The sequence below is a fragment of the Rhinolophus sinicus genome, linkage group LG13 (assembly GCF_036562045.2).
Source record: "Rhinolophus sinicus isolate RSC01 linkage group LG13, ASM3656204v1, whole genome shotgun sequence".
NCBI classification, from domain to species: Eukaryota; Metazoa; Chordata; class Mammalia; order Chiroptera; family Rhinolophidae; genus Rhinolophus; species Rhinolophus sinicus.
In genome coordinates this window covers 21,452,299-21,464,551 of record NC_133762.1, presented here as the reverse complement: position 1 = coordinate 21,464,551, position 12,253 = coordinate 21,452,299, and the positions used below count along the sequence as shown (strand labels likewise).

The 12,253-nt window shown below is 42.6% G+C and overlaps 1 protein-coding gene across 2 annotated transcripts; it reads left to right on the top strand.

The window, feature by feature from the left end:
- Positions 1–11,824, top strand: CSTF1 (cleavage stimulation factor subunit 1). 2 transcript variants are annotated; one of them, XM_019726047.2, is made up of 6 exons: positions 1–140; positions 3,097–3,297; positions 4,898–5,175; positions 5,301–5,498; positions 6,410–6,800; positions 9,702–11,824. In XM_019726047.2, exons 2-6 carry the CDS (start codon positions 3,129–3,131, stop codon positions 9,959–9,961), a joined length of 1,296 nt encoding a protein of 431 aa, XP_019581606.1. In that variant the 5' UTR covers positions 1–140; positions 3,097–3,128; the 3' UTR covers positions 9,962–11,824. The 2 variants fall into 2 exon arrangements, with proteins under 2 accessions (XP_019581606.1, XP_019581605.1); XM_019726046.2 differs by having other exon boundaries at positions 140–314.
- The last annotated feature ends 429 nt before the right edge of the window (positions 11,825–12,253 follow it).

Genomic DNA, 12,253 nt, shown 5'->3' with positions numbered 1-12,253 from the left:
GCCGGCCTGCAGCTGTTCTAGCGCCCGCCGTGTTCTCCAGGGCGCGACTTTTGTCTGAGACGGAAGACCCTTGGCTTCAGGGTTGTCTCGTAGGGGATAAAGTCGGAGGAGGTGAACGGACGGACCCCTTAAAGGCGCCAGTAAGTAAGATGGCGAGATGGACCGGAGAGAGTGGGCCGATCGATAGCGCAGCGCTCGGTGCGGCGTCCTGTGCGCGTGCGCAATGAAGGTGCGCTCGGCGTGATCCATCGGGCAGGATTCGCGCCTCCATTTTTCTAGCGGAGAGCAGGAGACCGCGAGAACCGGACCAGCGGGTACGAGGGCCCCGGATACGTGGAGAGTGGCTGGCGCCGTTGGCTGGGGCCTTTAGGGGACCGTGGGAAGGATTGGGGTGAGGCGGGAAGGGTCGATAGGGGGCGAGGAGGCATGCGCCCTGAGTTGCCAGGTTGGGCCTGCACACCCGCCCCTGCTGCACACAGGCCTCGCTCCCACCCTCACTCCGTCCTCAGTTTGCCTCTGTGTCGGGACGGGAGCGGAGCGTTAAGCTATGCGCTGTGTGTGTTCTCTCCCTGGTCCGTCTTCTCGCTCCTGGGTTGGGTTCTTCCTGTCCTGGTGCCCGGGCGTCCTCGCCTGCACGTCGGGGATGGTACTTAGGCGCTTACTCGCCCAGCGAACCAACTTTCGGTGGGAGTTGAGAAGCGGGGCTCGTCCTCCCTTTAATTTTTTTAAATCTCTTTGTGCACCTCGTGATGCTCTTGGCATGAGTGGAGAGACGGGATAGAAAGCGATTACGTTCTGGGCTCCGGTGTGGACCGTCTTGGCGGCCACTTTCACCTTGGACGAGTTACTCAGCCACGTTTTACTTTCAGTGGGTCTCTTAACCGCTTTGATCCAGTTTCATCATCTCTCTTGTGTGTACACAAGCATAGATTTATATACATTCGCTCTACTTGTACTTAAATACATTGAATGATGTTTTGCAATGAGCTAATGCTTATAAAGTACTTAGCATGGTGTCTGGCAAGTGCTTAATAAATGTTAGCTGTTGTTATTAACACCCATCAGGACAGGACAGTAAAAACTCGGGCCCTGGGGTCAAATAGTCTGGGTTAGGGTCCAGGCTCTGCCATTTACAAGCTGTTTGATTCTGGGTGAGTTAAATCTCTCTGGGCCTCAGGTTGCCCATCTCTAAAATAGGATTAGATGAGGATTGAATGAGGTAATGCATATTAGTTGCTTACAAGATGTGCTATGTCCTGTACTGAGTGGCCAATAAATTTTAGCTCGTTTGTTTTTAAGTTTTTAAGGAACGCTGCAAGAAGTGGTTAGGAATAAGTCTCTATAGAGTCAAACCATTTCTGTTCTAGTCCTGGTTCTTCCAGGCACTAATTGTGAGACCCAGGGCAAGTTATTTCCCCTCCTCCTCTGTAAACAAGATTATAGGACCGCCCTTGTAGGATGGTGTTGAGGATTTGTGAGATAAAACATGGTAAACACTTGGTAGATGTTAGCTCTTATGATCTGGAGCCTCAGTAATTGTGTAGTTAGAAAACATGGTTTCCCACCCCTTTCCTATAACATCCTCTTCCAGAGTCACCCTGTAAAGTACAGCAATACCAGGAGTGCTGGTGTTACTGTTCACTCAGTCCCCTCCCTCTTATTCATCTCTCTCCCATGCTCTCCTTCCAGTTTTCTTCTCTACCATAACTACATGGGACTTTTATTTATTGCTGTCCCCAGGCTCCTTCAGCCTTCTGATATCTGTTCAGATGTACACATACATATCCACATTGACTTTTTTTAAAGATTTCTTTTATTGTTTATTGGGGAAGGGGAACAGGACTTTATTGGGGAATAATGTGTACTTCCAGGACTTTTTTCCAAGTCAAGTTGTTAAAGGACAACCTTTTAATCTTAGTTGTGGAGGGCGCAGCTCAGCTCCAGGTCCAGTTGGCATTGCTAGTTGCAGGGGGCACAGCCCAGCATCCCTTCGGGAGCTGAACCGGCAACCTCGTGGTTGAGAGGACGCGCTCCAACCAACTGAGCCATCTGGGAGCTCAGCAGCAGCTCAGCTCAAGTTGCCATGTTCAATCATAATTGCAGGGGCGCTGCCCACCATCCCTTGCGGGAGTCAAGGAATCAAATTGGCAACCTCAAGGTGCCGTGTTCAATCTTAGTTGCAGGGGGCAGAACCCACCATCCCTTGCAGGACTCGACGAGTTGAACTGGCAACCTTGTGGTGGAGAGCCCACTGGCCCATGTGGGAATCGAACCGGCAGCCTTCGGAGTTAGGAGCATGGAGCTCTAACCGCCTGAGCCACCGGGCCGGCCCCACACACATTGATTTTTGATAATCACATTGTCTACTCATGTCCACCAATTAGAGTCCTTTTCTTTTTTGCATGAACCAGAAACCATCACTACCATTTTGTCTTCACTTTCTAAGACTGAGGGAGAACTCAGACACTTATAAATCAATCTAAGTGTACAGTCTTTCAGAGTTTTACATTTTTTTCCATTTATTATTGTTGTTTTGTCCATATGCTATTTGTTCATATTTTATTAAGCAATTCACCTTTGAATCTTTCCAAAGCATTCAACTTGACTTAGTTTTCATAGCACAGTAGCTTTTTTGCCTTCATATTTTATTTACTGTTTAATTAAATTACATAATTGAACAACCTCAGTTGCTTTAAAACATTTTAAGAATGAATATAACTGACATTAGTAAGCATACAGCTCAGCTGGTGGAAACAGTAGCGTCTAGACATCCAATAATAACAGCTATCTTACCTGTTGCAAACACCAGTCAATGTTTTATTAACAGAAGGAATGGAAATTCTGGGATAGCAAGAAAATAAAAATCACAGGTGGGTAGTTTAGCAGAGAAGAAATGCCCTACATACACTATCTTGTTTAACCATCACTACCTTATTTAACAGCTGAAGAACCTGATTGAGAAGCGAGGTCGCTGGGCAAAGATAATGCAGCTGGTAGAGCTGTGACTGATGAGCCGCAAATCTGACCCGATTTCTTGGTTGCTTCTGTGATTTCCCAGTGTCCCTGCTCTCATCAGCCACTCGTTTTCTCTTGCAGCTGACAGGGAAATTGTCTTCCCCGTCTTCAAGATGTACAGAACCAAAGTGGGCTTGAAGGACCGCCAGCAGCTCTACAAGCTGATCATTAGCCAGCTGCTGTATGACGGCTACATCAGCATTGCCAACGGCCTCATCAACGAGATCAAGCCGCAGTCTGTCTGTGCGCCCTCAGAGCAGCTCCTGCATCTCATCAAACTCGGTAGCTTGGGAATGCAAGTTGATTGATCCCATGACGAGGTTTCAGATGTTTTCACACATCAGAATTTTTCAAGACATTTCCACTTAATTTTAGTGCCTAGTATGTGTCAAATACAGTGCTAGATACTGAAGGAGTAAGGACAGTCCAAATTATGAAGACTTTGAGCTGGTTCCAGCCTCAGGATCTTTATTATCTGGAAGCATTCTGCGGATTTTCTGGAGCATTCTGTCATGTGTTATTTTTTCAAGTCTCAGCTCAAATTGTCATCTGAGTCCTCTTTTCCTCTTCTAAAATAACCCCACCATCTTCCCCAGTTTCTCTAAAACAACAGTCCCATATCCTTCCTCGCAGAATTACTGTCTGAAATGTTCTTTATTGCTCTGGGTTTTCCACACAATCCGTACCTCACCCTTCAAAAAAAGCTCAAGCGCAAGATCAGGGCCTTGTCTTGTCTTGTCCGACAGTGTATCCTGCTGCTTGCCTGGGTCACAGAAAACACTCAGTAAAACAGAGAATTACCAAACATGCTTATACCCTTTGACTTGGCAGGGCCAATTGTGAGAATTTGTCCTGAGGAAATACAATGAATACAACTGAAATGCACAACGTGTGTCATTAGTTATAAATGTTCTGATAGCCATACAGTTGGATCCAACAACATGACGTAGATGAACATTTATTACACTGGCCAGATGTTTATTCTGTAGGAATAAATGAACACGTTATATAGTGTGGTTCTTCTGTTTTTAAGACGTGAAACAACTTTGTGCAGGGGGAAAGGTCCAGAAGAATTCATACTGCCATGTTAACAGTAATTATCGTTGGGCAATATAAGCTCATTTTTTTTTCCTTCCTATGGATATTTTCCTATGCTAGAAAACATTGTTTATATGATATGTGAATTTTTAAATTTAAAAATGCATGTTGATAAAGTAGCAGCATTCTTTCAAATATGTTTCACTGTTGTTAATGCTAATAATACCTCACGTAATGAGCGTCGTAGCTGCTAACGTCTCAGCACTAAAATTAACACGTTTTGTGGGAAACGAGTAAACTCGTCATATCGCCTCTAGTTGGAACCGGCAAAAATTTTGCAAAGTAAATAAATAGAGACCTCTTTTTAAACTAAAACACTGAAAGTTTCATAGAAAAATATCAAATAGATCGAAAGATATGAATATTTTACGGAAAGTCTAATTTTGGCGAGAAAATGTCAAAAAAGCCCCGTGTTACGATGCGATTTGGCGGGAAAATGCCCGCTTACAAAGTGTTAAAACCCGGAATGGGCAAAAATGGACAATTTAACTACCAAATGCTTTTTTTGAGTTTTTGTAGTTGTAGTTAAGGTAGAGAATTTTGGAGGCAAAAATTGGGGGGGGCGGTGACTTTGCGTGTTGAAGCCTAACCCGCATTGCCTTACAGTGTTGTCTCCATGCATGCAACCTGGGCAGTATACCTAGTTTTGTAAAGTATTAAGTCACGTACCTCCACGACATAGTGAGTTGACATTGGCAAACATCTTGCCCGATTTTAGACCCAGAACTTTGTCTTGGCCCTTTAAAATAACATTTTTCATGCCCTTAATTTTTATTCCTTTCAGGAATGGAAAATGATGACACTGCAGTTCAGTATGCAATTGGTCGTTCAGATACGGTTGCCCCGGGCACAGGAATTGACCTGGAATTTGATGCCGATGTCCAGACTATGTCCCCAGAGGCTTCAGAGTACGAAACCTGCTATGTCACGTCCCATAAAGGGCCGTGCCGTGTAGCGACCTATAGTAGAGACGGGCAGTTAATAGCCACTGGGTCCGCTGATGCTTCCATAAAGATCCTCGACACCGAAAGAATGCTGGCCAAAAGTGCCATGCCCATAGAGGTAAAAGCCCTGCACCACGCTTACTGGGTGCCTTTTGTTCAATCATGGGAAATGAACCGAGCGGAGTTGTAGATTGTGTGCTGGGAGTCAGGTTTCATATTTTGCACATCTCCTTGTTGGCCTAGGTCATGATGAATGAGACTGCGCAACAGAATATGGAAAACCACCCAGTGATTCGGACTCTTTACGACCACGTGGATGAGGTCACATGTCTCGCCTTCCACCCAACAGAGCAGATCCTCGCCTCTGGTTCAAGGGATTACACGCTTAAATTATTTGATTATTCCAAACCATCTGCCAAAAGAGCCTTCAAATACATTCAGGTTAGGAATGTTTGGGAAGAAGCTTCACATTTTTTTTCTTAAATGCAATGAGCTATTGTATGACTGGTTTTTTTAAAAGTCTTTCAGTGATCATGCTAGGAAAAAGTACAGTCGGACGTACACCACAGGTGTTATGCGGATCAGTTCCGTTGCACATAGTTTTTGTGCTGTCATGCGCCCACTTCCTCTGGCCAGTCAGGACCGCTGCTTGTCATAGTTTATGCAACAAGGGTTCAGAATCCGTATCACTTTGAAGGTTGCAGATTCCCGTGTAAAGACAAAATACCACCGGCTTCGCTAAAGTATAACGTGGGATTAAAAAATTACTCAGTTGACATTATTAGGTTGGTGCAAAAGTAATTGCGGTTTTTGCAATTGTTTTTAGCCTTTGGAACTGCAATTACTTTTGCACCTACCTAATATCAGGTGTTTTCCTGGAAACGTGACATTTGGTGCCTTATTTGAATATGCAGTTCGGGAATACTGATGTAGCGGTGGCTTCCAACTTTTAATAATTTAACTTAATTATTTAGTCAATATTTGGAGCCCGGGGACAAATGAAAGAAGCTCCCCTTATGTACAAGTTACGTTTCTCTTCTTTGTTAATCGTGTGTGAATGTATCCTAGGTGGATACTATTCCATTCTGCACACTCGGGGCTCTTTTGCAAATAATGGAGCTCGCTCGCTCTGTGGTTTTTGGCATAATCTCACCAGTAAATAGTTCTGGAAATCTCTGTTCAAAAGACACTTTCATGTGTTCCAGAAAGAACTTCGTTCCTTCTCTCATAGCTGTGTGATACCTGATCCTTGTTTCGTGGATTCTTTGCTTCAGCCAGATATTTTCCACATTTCCTCTGGACATGATTGCTCACCAGTTGGTCATTTCCTGTCACTGTCTCTGTCCTAACAGGAAGCTGAGATGCTGCGCTCCATCTCCTTTCACCCTTCTGGAGACTTCATACTGGTTGGGACTCAGCATCCGACTCTGCGGCTTTATGATATCAACACATTTCAGTGTTTTGTGTCCTGCAATCCCCAAGACCAGCACACCGACGCCATCTGTTCCGTCAATTACAACCCCAGTGCCAATATGTACGTGACTGGTAGCAAGGACGGCTGCATCAAGCTATGGGATGGTGTTTCAAATCGGTGCATCACAACTTTTGAGAAAGCACACGACGGTGCTGAAGTCTGTTCTGCCATTTTTTCCAAAAATTCTAAATACATTCTTTCAAGTGGAAAAGACTCCGTAGCTAAGCTCTGGGAAATATCAACAGGACGAACGCTGGTCAGATACACGGGTATGTGAGAAATTGATACTGCTAAGTGTTTGTGTAGCATTTTACAGTTTCCAGAACTCTCAGATAAGAGGAAAACAAGGCTTAGAAGTTAAATAGTTCAGCCAAGGCCACAGTTACTGAGAGGCAGAGGTGGAAATAGAGCCACAGTTCCTTACCTTTGCTCAATGCATTGCAGCTTAAACTAGGTCTGATTCAGTGCCGGTAACGTTTGAGAACCTGGTGGCCCCTTTGTAGACTGATGGCCTGCCCTTTTCCACAAAAACATGAAAGCAGTCCAGAGAAGAGCCTCAGGAAGTGTGTGCATGAGGGACAGACGGACAGAGATGGAAGATCTTGCCTCATTCCTAAGCGAGCAGAGGTAGCCCCCCAATGAGACCACAAGTCTTCTGAATCTAGATGTAAAGTGGGCCCTTCAGACAGGAAAACAAAATTAAGTTGATCTGATTCTCCCGTTATTCATGTAGGTCTCTAACTGGTAACAGTGGTGCCTATGAGCTCCTTGTTGATGATGAGATTTTAATGTATCCTGTCATAGTAGTCTGTTCAAGTCTATTTATAGTGAAAGTTAAAATAGTGCGTCTCCTGGTCCTGGTAGAAACGAAGGCTGTTATTTGGTAGAAAATTTTTCCCAGCAACTTCAGCTCGTTTCCTCTGTTGTGAGATGTTTGTGTCATGTGCTAAAATCGTCATGACTGTCACTCAAAAACTCACAAGAAAACACTATTGAAAGGGGCTCTGCTGTGGTGTTATTTTAAATTAGCATTTTAGGGGAGAAAATTGAAGAGTTGTTGACATCTGAACCACTAGGGTGCAGCATAACCTACCTTAGATTCGGCTCATTGAAACCGGTTTGCTTCCTGTTATCTGTGGCTTCTGGAGTATGTAGATAGTACAACTAGCAAGTTTGGGGAAGAGTCATTTTTATCGTAATTCTTGGTGACTTCATTGAAATACTTACTTTTGTATAAAGCTATTTTGAAAAACATCTAAGTGTTACTATGCAAAGACTGCTTGTTGCAAAAAGGATACACAGGTGAGTGAAGTAAAAACGGGGAAGCCTCCCTCTTTAGACGTAACAAGCGCTGTTAGAGTGTGACGTGTGCACAGGGGTACACCAGACTGCTGGGAAGAATTTGTTCTATTTGGTTTGGTTTTTTTATGAGTGTTTGGGATGTTTCATGGTTGTATGTGATGGCTTGCTCGGTTTTGGTGTAGAATTGGGATTTGATTCTAAAATGACATTATACTGCATTTATATGCAGAATCCTTTTTTCTAATTCAATGTTAAGTCCCCTTTATGTCAGCACATTTAGATCTGTATTTCCAGTTTTTTAGTGTTTAGTTAGACTTCAAAGGGCTCTTGAAATAATGAAGAAAAAGGAAAAACTACCAAGTAAACATTAAAAATTTTTATGTTAAAAATTAATTTTAAACATTATAAACAAGTTAAAATGCTGGACTGGGGGTGGGATATCCATAGCATATATAATAGACATATGTCAGGTACTGTTCAGTGAACCACAAGAAAAGATAAATGACCAACCTCACTGTAAACCTAAGAAATGAAAAGGGCAGTATCATTTTGTGCTCATCAGATTTCAGGAATTTTAAAGATTGATATTATCTGCTATTGATAAACACTTCAGGAAATCAGGGGTGTCAATTAGTAAAATATTTCTGAAGGGCAGTTTGGTGTCATACATCAAATTTTTAAATACATATATTTTTGACTCGCTATGTCCACTCTTAGAAATTCAGTGTAAAAAGATTCTTGGGCTGGCATGCACATGCACACATACGAAAGCGTCCATCCCAACGTTATCTGGAGCAGTGGAGGTTAGATAACATAAACGTCCACCAAGAAGCACTGAGTGCTATGCACCCTTTTGTGGCTTGCAGCCTTTAAAAGTATTCCTAGTGACGTTTGTTGAACACGTACACAGCAGAGCTCCGTGTGCATTGTACCTCATTTAATCCCCACGGCAGCCTCATGGGTAGGCGTTGTAATTGTCCCCACCGAACACAGGAGAAAATTAAGGCTTAGGGGTGTTAAGTAATTTGTCCCAGGTCACATCACTAGTGTGTTGAATCCAGATGTGACACCATAAGTTTGTATTTTTACCCATGAAACTATATTCCCTCTCCACAGAGCTCCACTACATAGTATTGAATAAAAACACTATATGGTGTATGCTCTGATTTATGTAATTTACACATGAGTGTACAACACCGAGATATTTGTGAAGGATAGTCATCAAACTAATTGACGTGGTGTACAATTATCAGGCAGTTTATATTTTTTATGCTTTATGTAATACTGTAAACATAAAATACACTTTTTTTTCATGGTCATAAAAAAGCATAAAGCTTCCTTTTGGAGAGCAGATGTTCATCCGAGTAACTCCCTTCGTAGGAATTTAATCCTAAGGAAAAAATGTATTTTATACAAGAAATGTTTATCACAACGTTACTTACAATTGGATACAAACTAAATGCCTCGCAGGAAAAGAAATAATGGTGTTTCCAAACAGTGGGATACTTTGTAGCGGGTGAAAAAGATGGGCGGGTGTACCCAACAGAAAGTTTGGTTTAAAGTATGATAGGAAAGACATGTAATGTGGCACCAGTTTTGTTTTTGTTTTTTTTTTATAGGTTTTTATACCTAGAGGTAAATGTTAATAGGGCCGCCTTAGATAATGGGCCCCGAGGTGATTTTTTTTTTCATACTTTTTTAGAATTTCCAAAATTGCACAATAAATCTGTATTCAACAATTTTAAAACGCTGATTTCCATGGACAGCGTTAATAACAAAAGTAGAACAGTCTGGGAGTCCAAGACGTGAACCCGGAGAGCTGCTAGCTAGCCTGCTCCCAGGCCCTTAACCTCTCGCTCTCTGCGCAGGCGCCGGCTTGAGCGGGCGGCAGGTGCACCGGACGCAGGCCGTCTTCAACCACACGGAGGACTACGTGCTGCTGCCGGACGAAAGGACCATCAGTCTGTGCTGCTGGGACTCGCGCACGGCCGAGCGCCGGAACCTGCTGTCGCTGGGCCACAACAATATCGTGCGCTGCATCGTGCACTCGCCCACCAACCCCGGCTTCATGACCTGCAGCGACGACTTCAGAGCCAGGTTTTGGTACCGGCGGTCAACCACGGACTAGCGCTGCCCTCCTCACAGAGGGTTCTGTTCTTGAGGACTCTGCCCCTCCTCCCCCCGGGTCCTGTCACCAGCCTCAGTAGTAAGTCATCGAGCCATCTCTGGCAGTTGGGCTGCCACCTCTTGGATTTGTACAAAAGAATCTTTTTTTACCTTGATGTCGAATCATGGTGGAAAAAGCGGGAATCGCAGATCTGCGCAGTTCTGCGTTCACTGATTATTACAGTGTGATTTTCATCGGTTTTGTAAATACAGGACTTGCCATTTCTCTTCCTAGATCTCAAGTGGATCTGTCGGGAGGAATTTTCATTGGGTTCTTTGTCATCTTTGGTGCCTGTTCCACTTCCTCGGTGTCTGTTTCCTTTCATAAGACATTTTAGCGGATAAGTAGGCATACTGCTCTGAGAATCAAGAGTTTTGTACCATAGTAAAACCATTTTAGAGACTCTATCAGTTCTATTCTAAAATGACATCATTCTGAAAATAAAGCTCAGATCTGCAACTTTAGTGTTACACAGTTTTCACTTCAATAAAATGAATGGCCAGTTTTCCTGAGAAAGTTACAGGAGACATCTTTCCTCCTCCTTCCCACATTATGCTCCCATTACCTCAGTGCTTAGCTTCAGTAAATGTATTTCTGCTGAGATTATTACCACTTGGTGGGAAACATAAGTTTGGAAATTGGTCCAGTCTGATCGAAATCAGGTGAGCCCACTGCTGCTCTCAGGTGTTGCTTATCTTCCCAAATGATGACTGTCGATTGACTTTGTTCTTATGTAATTTTAAATCTTATTTTTCAGCCTGAACTATCACTACTCACCATGGTTGCCCACAGCAACGTGTTCTCAGAAGATTTTTTATAATAAAACTGACTCAAGTTTTCTTTTTCTTGGAATTTTTCAGGAGGTGACATTATTTCTCTGGATTTGGCTCTAGCTAGGTCAGAAAACCCTGAATTTCCCCTCCCAGGGATAACTTAGGTTTATCTTTATCCCCAAATACAAATACCTCGTGATCTGTGGAGGAGTACCTAGAAATAGAATCTGGGATCATTTGATCAAAATACTAAATAGATTAAAGTAATCGTTTTGTGTTAACAGGAATTGTAAAGTCTTCTGAAGTTTATTGCATAAAAATTCTACTTTAGTCATCATCTTTAAGGATCATTTTAGCCCTTTGGTCTATAAAACCATTTTAAGCATTCTTAACGTGTTAAATCACAGGGTTTTGGTTCAGATTTACAAAGAGCTATATTTTTTAGTCCATAGTGAGTAAATTTGTTTTTATTTTGTGTCCTCATTCCCTAGTATTTGAACTTGGCCATCTGTGAATGCTGCTGCTTTTGTCAGATGAAGAGAAACCTGAGTCGGAACAAGGGTAACCAGTCCTACCAAAAAAATTACCAAACAAAACCTCCCACTTTTCCTCACTTTTCTTTTGCTTTCAACCTGTCCAGCTGTAAAGGAGAGCTTTAACTTCCTGTGTTCTTCTGGCACGTGCACTAGAACGACCACACAGCTCCTCGTAAGTTCCACTGGATCTTTTTAACTCTCCCTGAATTAAAATGATAATTCCTACTTTTTCCAGTTTTTAGGATAGTCTCAGCAATGGATCTCTAGTTTCAGGACGTCTATTTACAAGATTAAGATATTTTTGTGTTTCCAAAATGAACTTTTTAAATTTTTTTTCTTTTTAAAATTACAGTAAGGTTTTGAACTGGTATAAATGCCAGGAATGTCAAACGGACTTGGTATCCACACCATCAATTGTACCACATAGCACCCGGCATTCAAATGGTGAATAATATCTGTTACTTTTTAAGGGTATGTGATTTCTAAAATAAACCTTTTTTTATATAACAATGCTAGTTCATTTTTTGGAGCTTGCTTTGAATGTTTCCATGTTTGAACATAAGTTCTCGAACAGCAATTATGACTTCCAACTGGTACTTTTTAGTTTCTTTAGTGCTTCGTTCTAGAAGTCAGATTTTTACAGTTTAATCACCTTTAGCTGTGCATCTTTGCTCTTCTTCTCTACAAATTGAAGAACTCGAGTACAGTTCCATTGCTTCAGATCACTCAGAAAAACCTGCGATTGGCCTCAAACTTTGGTTTCTCTGGAAGGGCGGTGCTGTGGGGAGAGTCCGGTCTCAGCTCCATTACTGACTTACTGAGTAGTAAAGCGAGTCATGCCTCTGAGCAACAGCTTCCTTTTCTGTGATGAAAGAGCTTAGTGAAAACCATCCTCAACATGCACTTCAATCAGTGAGGCTCCTTTTATTTCAAAACACATCATG